Source organism: Gavialis gangeticus, unplaced genomic scaffold (assembly GCF_001723915.1).
Source record: "Gavialis gangeticus isolate Ggan-Ray unplaced genomic scaffold, GavGan_comp1, whole genome shotgun sequence".
NCBI classification, from domain to species: Eukaryota; Metazoa; Chordata; order Crocodylia; family Gavialidae; genus Gavialis; species Gavialis gangeticus.
In genome coordinates this window covers 45,101,288-45,110,566 of record NW_017729026.1, presented here as the reverse complement: position 1 = coordinate 45,110,566, position 9,279 = coordinate 45,101,288, and the positions used below count along the sequence as shown (strand labels likewise).

The window sequence follows — 9,279 nt, the reverse complement described above, 5'->3', positions numbered from 1 at the left end:
ACAGTGCCAGGGGATGGGTGTACCATATAAGGAATGCTTGGCACAGACCAGGGGATTGCACAGTTTGAGGTCAGAAAGTTACAAAAGTAGTGGACAAACAAAGAGACAGTGTGTGTTTTGTGTTGCCACCCTGGGGAGACAGGAGCAACCTTGGAATTCTTGTTTGGACAGCAGGGATTCCAGAAACTAAGATCCAACACACCCAGTAGGGGACCCAAAGCCTGGTACCCACAAAGGTCACTGCTGTAACATCTAAGGAACCACTTGCCATGTCGTATTATGGGGAAAAAAACTTGTAATAAAGCTTAGGGGTTACTATTAAAGTTCACTTGATACCACATTGGACAAGTTGCTCTATCAGTCCTTGGAGGGCTCTGCCAAAAAAATCCTAGTAGTAACACCCTATCCTCTCTCCCTTCTCTCTCCGTCACCTCCTGTACCCTCCCTTCTCCCTCTTGCTGATCACAACATGCTTAACAAAAAAAATAAAAAATACACAACAACAGAGGTAGCATATGAAGTTTTATTCCTTGTCACCAGGATTAGAATTTTTAGAAAGCCTGGCATTTACTGTCTAGGGGGGAAAAACACAGTTCTGATTTATTAAATATATTAATATGCAGTGCATCCTACCATGTACCCCCCCACCCACCCTGATTTTGTTTTTCTGGCATGCTGGCAGTCTGGCACTTTACAAGATAGACATTGCAGTTTTTTCAAGATTCTGGCCAAAAACATTGCCTACCCCTGATCTAGACCAAAGGTGCACAGCCTGTAAGCTGAATCCAGCCTGTGAAGCAGTGGCCTGTAGCCTGCAGGTTGGAAGTTTTGCAGCAGGGGAGTGGTGGCAATTTAATACTACTACCCTCTGGCTTTGCTAAATTCCTAACCCTTGTGCAGTGGGTTGGGGCCAAGCCCTGTTTCCTCCCTGTGGGACTGGATTGGGAATGAGTTATGGCTCCTCCCCCTGTGCAGCTGACCCCGCTCCCCTCTGTGCTGCAAGGTGGGGCCCTGCATGCCAGGTCTGGGTGCCGAATCAGGACAGCCAGCTGCAATTGAGTCTGCAGTTGGGTTGGGCATCACTCATCCAGCCCACTGGGCAGAAAGGTTGAGCCCCACTGTTCCATATCATTCTCTTTTTTGTTTGAATAAAATAAAGTGTATTTTTCCCTCAACTGTTAAAGCAACTGAAGCAAAATTAAAAAGAAAAGCTATCAAGCAGTATGCCTTCAGTATTATTGCTATAATTTTTCTGTGTCTGTATACAATGTTTGTTCAAAACACAGTGACTATCATCTTTAGTACTGTACTTTGTAAGCATTCTTGAAATGTGAGCAAGCAAATGGTTATAATTAAAAAAGGATCGACATATCAATATATTCAAAATCAACATGGAAAAGAAACTACCTTCACTCTAAAGAGAAAGATACAAAGTTTAATATAGAATATACCAAGATGTTAACGGTAGTATTTTAGTCACATATGACTTTTTTTCTCTTTGACTGAAGTTAAAAATGAAATAATAGGATAGCTGAGGGAAAATTAACAATCCTAGCAGTTAAGTCTGTTTCTATTTTACTTGCTTTGTGACTGACAAAAATATTGTCTCACTGAAATGAAATTTGATATTGTTATAGTGAGTAACTAAATATTGTTTTCATTAAAAGCATTGTAGCCTAAAAATTGCTTCTGAAAAACGAGCAGCAGTGATTAATGTAATATACTCTTCTCTTTAATTGGATAGTTCAAAACAATGGAGTTTTTACTTTGAAATGAGCTGACATTTTATAGCATAAAACATTTCATAAGCCCCAAGCTTGAAATTTGGAACAGTAGCAATACAATATATTAGATTTAGTCCTAAATGTTTATTGTCATTGATGGGTCTATAAAATTCTAAATTAAAGCTAAAGTTCTCACATCCTGCATCTTAAAATCTAATTTGTTACTGAAAGCTCTCCTTGGAGAAATATTATCAACAAAACTGGAATATATTGTTTAGAAATTGAATATAAACATTTTTCATCAGTTATAATCAGTTTTTGACATGTAAACAGATAAACTTTGTTTATTTAACTAGCTTAGAATACCCTCTATTTTACACTTTTTTTTACTAACATTTTATTACTCACAATAGCCTATGGATCAAGAAAGTAGTAATTTATATAATACTACTAATGGAGTAGGAATTTCATTTTTTTTCTGAATCATGTAGAATTGGTATAAATAACCTTGGTCCAAAGATGATGATTCCTACTTAGATCTTTTTCCAGGTAAATTGCCCAAGTAAATTGCATGGCTAGCATAATGAAATGTGTTATCGTTTCTCCTTATGTAATGCTACTGATGTAATATTTGAGAAATATACAAAACTGGATCCTGTATGATATTTCATAATATTTTCAAATATATGTTGCATTTTATCTTATAGGTCACTTTTCATATTGAGCCCTACAAAGATAGAGATGATCGCAGTATGTACAACAATGTCAAGTACATAATAGACAAGTAAGTACTTTCTAAAATTTGGGGTTATCGCAGACACAAATAGTTTCATATAATATCTTGAAACTATAATGCAACTTGGGATTCATATAATTTGATGTGAGAATACTGAAGAAAATTAAAGGGACTGTTTTGTTCATAATGTAATGACAACTCAGAACAATAAGTTCTATCATTTTTAGATCCGTCCGTTAATAAGAACCATCAAGTGTTAGGACAGGAATTATGCATAGGAATACAAATGACAACATCATTTAATATTTATTATTATAACGTACTTCTTGACACCTCAAGCTGATGATTTTAACTGTTTTCATTTAAAATTTATGCCATTCATACATGGTTTTCCTTAAAGAATTTTCTAAGGTGACAGGTTGACAGCCAGAATTCTAAAGGCTGACCAATAATGACTTTAATCCAGCATGAGATTTGAAGAGGTACTAGTTATTTTGTTTATTTCTGTCACTTATGGTATCTTTCACATTGATACACTGAGTTGGTATGTTGTCCTTTGAGAGAGGAGTGATAGTTATTTGTAAGACTTGACACTAGATAAGTAATCTACAATATTAATTTATTAGCTCTTTGCAGTATTCAGTATGTACCCTTCTAGCATATAGCAAGTCAAAAATAAGTGAATGTCCATGTTGTCAAAACAAATGCACCTAGCTTTAAAATTCACCAAAAATCTTCAATCCTGAATCTGGCAAGGATTTTCTGCCAAATGGCATATTATTTATCAATATTTAATCATACTTTTACTTGCTTCCTTTATAGATATGGAGGACATCCAGCCTTTTACAGGCATAAGACCAGCACAGGCAGAATGCTTCCCATGTTTTATGTTTATGATTCTTATGTAACAATACCTGAAATGTGGGCAAATCTGTTAACTGTTTCTGGATCACAAAGCATTCGCAATACTCCATATGATGGATTGTTCATTGCACTTCTAGTAGAAGAAAAACATAAACATGAAATCCACAGAAGTGGTTTTGATGGAATTTATACATACTTTGCCACCAATGGCTTTTCTTATGGCTCGTCTCACCATAATTGGGCAAGTCTAAAATCCTTTTGTGACAGTAACAACTTAATGTTCATTCCAAGTGTGGGACCAGGTTATGTAGACACCAGTATCCGACCATGGAACAACCACAACACCCGCAATCGTGTCAATGGGAAATATTATGAAACTGCGTATAATGCAGCCCTTTTGGTGCGACCAGAAATTATTTCCATCACCTCTTTTAATGAATGGCATGAAGGAACTCAGATTGAAAAAGCTATTCCCAAAAAGACTGGACAGATAGTTTACCTGGACTATAAACCCCATAAACCAAATATTTATCTTGAACTCACTCTCAAGTGGTCTGAGAAATATAGAAAGGAAAAAGAACAGTGGCTCATGTGAACTGCTACAGTCCTTGTTTCTTAGTACAATGCATCTATCGTAGAGATGGAAATTACACTGGGAGTTCTAATTCGATCAATAAACATGTGCATGTCATGGATATACTCAAAGAAATTGTTTTAGCCTTTGAATGTAATATATGCACTATTATTGTACATTTATTAGACTTTGGGGATTAAAAATAACAGTAAGGAGCAATATCGGCATTTTAGCCTCTAGGATATTGCAAATGGATATTTTGGGAAAAGCTAGATACTTTCTAATTCATAGTATGCACATAACGCTAGCAGAAGTCTGCCTAAAATAACTCATAGGTGACTCAAGTAGAATAAGAAAATCTGGCATTCATTACCTTTTGCTGCTGTATAGTTGTGTTTTAGATGACAGTGCTTTGATTACAGTTTTGTCATTAATTTCATGCCAGATAAATGCCTGCTGTGTAAAATGTAATATACCCTATCTGCCTTTTGTTCCCTATGCATATTCCCTTTAAACATTTAACTTTTCTGTGATTATAACACCCAAAACTGGTTTTGAAATTTAGAGTTTCTAAAGATTCTGGGTTCAGACATTCAGTGAAAGCTTATCAGTTTACCTCCAGATCAGTGTTGTTTTGATTCTGGTCCACAGTCATGTTGATAGTAAATGTCAACAAAAGTAATTGAAATTTTCAAACCAGATGAGGATTAACAAAAGAACAGTAATTAAAGATGCGAAGGAAAGAGGTATCAGAATAATGAATCACTGGGGGGTGGGGGAGAGTCAGTCTTACCCAAGATTTTTTTTAATTTTCACCGCTGATAGATGTTTTGTTTTCTTACGGATTGCAGACTAAGAACTAATGTTTGGGTAAAGATTGAAATATTATAAGTCACATATTCAGCAGATCATCTTTCAGAGATGGTCTTTCTTTCCTTCATGATTTTAGGAGAACATAGCACGCTAGCCATTAGAACAAATTTGTCTGTTGCCCTTTGAAATCTGCTGTTTCAACTTTTCAGCGAGTTTGTTGCTTTTTTGCCATACTTAAGCGCTTAACAAATCATGTCTTAATTCGAGTACCAGACAAAAATAAAGCAAAATTATTATTCTTATTTCATTTCACAGCCTCCTTAACTATAAATAAGTGCTTATGGCCAGGTCTGTGTATAAATTTACTATGCCAGCCACAGCACCCTCAAACACATGGCATTACTGGAGACAAGCTGCCTCCTAAACTAGAAAGAGAGTAGCTGCACTTGTGTATCCAACAAGCTAATTGCCATTACTGAGTGACAGGAGTAGTTATCCTACCCTTATGCTAATTAACCCACCCATAGCAACAAACAGAAGCAGATTCACCGTTTCTGATTTGTGGATCAGGCAGCCCCTCATGCATACTTGAGGATGTTGGTGTCAAGCTTGGTACATGTACCTGATAGACATGGCCTCATACTGGTTGAAAGCTGAGAATCTCAGCCTTCAAATTTCATGAGTCATTCAGTTGTAGTTCTTGTTATTTCTGAAATGCCAGACCTTGAGAGAGTCAGTCTGGGCTCATCTCTGTCTAATAATCTAGGACTGAATAAAAAAGTCTGCACCCTTGGACCAATAGAAGTTGAGTATTTGGTCTTATAAGAACTTGTGGGTTCTCTGACAACTACTTAACCTGTGGCATAATATATTTGGATTTTTGTTTGTTTGTTTGTTTGTTTTGTTCATATTAGGCCCTGTTCCTGAACTGTGGTTAATATGGGGAAACTGTTATGCCTGTAAAGTCTCACTGACTTTACTGCACCTATGAAAACCCCTATTAATCAATCCATGAAATCAGAAAGCAGGATTGTGAAACCTTATGGTTAGAAAAGGCTACATTTTTTTCTAAAATATATGTTTAAATTTAATCTCAAGTGAACATTTCTGCTCATCGTTGTTAGTGACCACCTGATCTGAAAAAGGAAGGGTGGTTTTAAAACTTTTTCAACAGCTCTCAATAGGCTAAAGGCAGCTTTTATCACCGTAACCATTCAAAGATTCTGTTTTTGTTTAAATGAAGCTTTTGAGTGCTGAAATGCTCTAATTGTTTCATAGATCCAGGATCACAACTTAAAATTTATTTGTTAAAATGGCTTTGTTGTTAAACACCAAACATTAGAGGGATGGAAATGCCAATTTATTTTAAACAGAAGTAAATTCTTCGCTATCACAATAAACATACAAGTTCAGATTCACAGCTATAGCCAAGGACCATCAGGAGCAATTTAGAGGAGTTGAAAAGGAACCATTTTTATAACTCACAACTGCAGTTAGTTTTGCTCTAGTTGTAGTCCATTGATGTAGCTTAGGAGTCACCTCACAGTTTTTCTAAGCTACACTAGCTGTCACTGGCCCACATGTTATTCTGTAACTCAGAGGATTATGGGAGCAGCGATATGCACTGACCATGTACTACTTTACATGTGTGAGACCCCTATATTAGGTGCTTAAAAACCATACTTCTTAAGTGGCACCATAGACAACATTTTGGTCTTACTATTCCAGTGCACAGTCTTACTGTTCAGTGGACTGGTGCAAAGTTTGTCCTGTGCATTAGACCCATAACACCAGGTGAAGAGTATTGCATAAAATTGGGGCAGATTCTCCATTGTTCTGCATGTTGTATAGACTCCTAAGGTTAGATCCACAAAAGGACTTAAGGGTGCTGACAGACATACAGCTCCCCATTCTAACTCACAGCACTTCATGGAAAGAGCTGAGTTAGAGCAATCCCCCCTGACCCATCAAACATTTGCTGTTGGGTGGGGGAGAGAATCGAGCTCCACTTTGGAGCCAATCCAGGAGGAGCTGCCTGCCTGCAGCCTCTCTCCCCTAGTGTGTCCCATCCTGTTTTCCCACTGCCCTCCCTCCTCCCCCCACAGCTTCAGTGCTGTGTACAGGATGGGAGTGGGGAGGAGGGAGCTCTGGGCTGGGGTTTACCCAGCCTGAGCTAGAGGAGGGGGGAGGGACAGGTGGATTGGAGCCCCCCCACCTTAGCAAGGGAAAGGGGGGGTGCTCCAATACACTTACCGCCCTACAGTTCAAGCTGGGCAAACCCCAGCTGGGACCTTACATGAAGGTTAATTTATCATGCAATTGGGCACTTTTAAAGTGCTTTGTAGAAGTGTACTTCTGTCAAGGGGCCTATCACACGACAAATGCCACTTCTGTCAGCACCCTAAATGCCTATACTTCACCCAAGTCCAAAATCTTCAAAACATCTGCTCAGCTATCATAATATCCCAGTGGCACCTACAGTCTGTTAGTACCAAAGTGTTTGATTATTTTTCCTTAATTAACCTAAAGTTCTGCATAGGCCTAGAAGTGCCTCAGTCTTGGCCATGCAGAACAGCTCACAAATTGTTTGCTTGTGTTGCCTGAAGGGGTTGATATGATACATGTGCTCAGAATATATTGAACAATTCAGGCTATGCCTGAAACATACATATAACGGGGTTTACACCCCATTCTAGTGCTACTAGAGCAGAATAATTAGCACATACTATTTCCTGCTGTAAATGCTTATACAAAGTTCAGGACTCAAAGAATCTAGCCCAGGGAATGCTTACCAAAACTTCTTGGATTGTTCTTCCTTCAGTGTACATCTGTTACAGTGTACAATGTGTGTTTGCATATGCAGTGAATGCAGTAGCACTTGTCTTTGTTTTGTTGAGAAACGAAATGTAAAATGTAGCTTTAGTACCATCAATGTGCTTGTGAATGCATATTTTGTTTGACAGTTTACAGTGCACTTTCAGTATTGTTTGTTTCTTTAAAATGATATTTTCTGGGTCATTTCTGTTTTCATACTACATTCCTAAGAATTTTCAAATGTTTTTTGCTGAATAACAGTATCCATAAAGGGTAATTTTAGTTTACAGGTGGGTAAACTGAGATACATATGGTTAAATGACTGTGGGATATGTTTTAGAACATTAAGAGCACGGATTGGGCCTTACCACTCTATATTAACAACTTTACTAAGAAAACATATGTATGCACTTTTTAGGATCAATCTCTTTACTAACTACACCTGTCTAATTGTGTTTTTTTATACTCTGTTAATTTTTTTATGTATTTACATACCTGAGAAAACTAAATTGTTTTCTCATTTACAGCTCTCAATGACTGAAGAGATGCTTTAGCTTCATCTGATGTAAGCTAGGGAAGTTTTGAACTACTAGTATTTCCTCTGTAGTTGGAGGTTTTGAATGTAGGAAGTCCCTTTAACTTCCCCACTTAAGTATTCTTTTTAATCCTTTCCCAACCTCTACTTTCCTTTATTGCTTCTTCGAGCTTTCTCAGAGCCAGATTCTTAGCTGTCTGCTTTCCTTGCAGAGTCTTTCCTTATCCTATTTGATTATGTGGAGTTGATTATGGCAGCCTTTGAAATTATTGTTACCCCATAGCACAATGAAGATATTGTTCTGAGTGGAAAAAAATGCTAATATTGACTCTGCAGTGGAGCCACATTATTTTAAAGACTCATGTAAAAGCACTAATGGCCACATTTTAAGATATTACAGTATCTAATGATATAGACTTAATGAGATTCGCAGAGTATCTTAGGTGCTAATGAGTCCATAGAAGATGGGTACCTAAGCAATTCTGAAAATCCCATTGGGCGCTTACCTAATCTGTCCTTGAATGTACAAGGTGGGCAGAAAGCAAAGAGAGGGTATTACTGCATGAAAGCAGTTATCAGAAAAGCCTCAAATGGTCTTGGAAAGATATTCAGGTATCTTTAGTTCTTAAAGTATTAAGAAATACTATCATTTGGGCAATGTTCAACCAGAAGTTAGAAACTAGACTAAATCTGTGACTGCTGGAAGGTATAAGGGTTAGATCACTCTACACTTGCTCTGTTTTTTATAGTATTGCTCTAAAGCAGAGGTGGGCAAAGTCCAGCCCTCAGCAGACTCCTAGCAGCCCCTGCTCGCGTCATTGAGGCCGCTTTCCACGGAGACCCCAGCAGTAGCGGGGCTGTGACAGTGCGGGGTCAGAGTTTCCAGCAGCACTGGCAAGGTGTGTGGCTGGGTGAGGAGCTGCTCCAGAGCTGGGATTTTGCGGCGGTGACAGCATGGTCCAGAGCTGGGGCAGAACTGCTATCTGCTGCCCACATGCCGGCTCTGCATCACACTCACTGCTGCTAGATCCTGGCCCCAGAGCAGCTCCCTGCCCAGCTGTGCTACCCTGCCAGTGCTGCTGGGGTCAGTCTCCATAGAAATCCTGGCCCCATGCTGTCACAGCCCTGCCATTGCTCAGGTCTCCATGGAAACCAGCCAAAATGGCAGGGGTTGCTGGGAAATGGAGACCAGCTACTAGTTTGCCTACTCCTGCTTTAA

General features: G+C 38.5%; 1 protein-coding gene across 1 annotated transcript in view; it reads left to right on the top strand.

Annotated features, from left to right (window-relative positions):
• Window positions 1-5,187, top strand: part of MANEA (mannosidase endo-alpha) — a 37,907-nt gene extending 32,720 nt beyond the window's left edge. Inside the window, exons 4-5 of the mRNA XM_019520194.1 lie at window positions 2,432-2,508; window positions 3,283-5,187. Of these exons, the coding sequence (XP_019375739.1) occupies window positions 2,432-2,508; window positions 3,283-3,919 (714 nt within the window). The 3' untranslated portion in view covers window positions 3,920-5,187. The remainder of the gene's footprint in view (window positions 1-2,431; window positions 2,509-3,282) is intronic.
• Window positions 5,188-9,279: the final 4,092 nt, after the last annotated feature.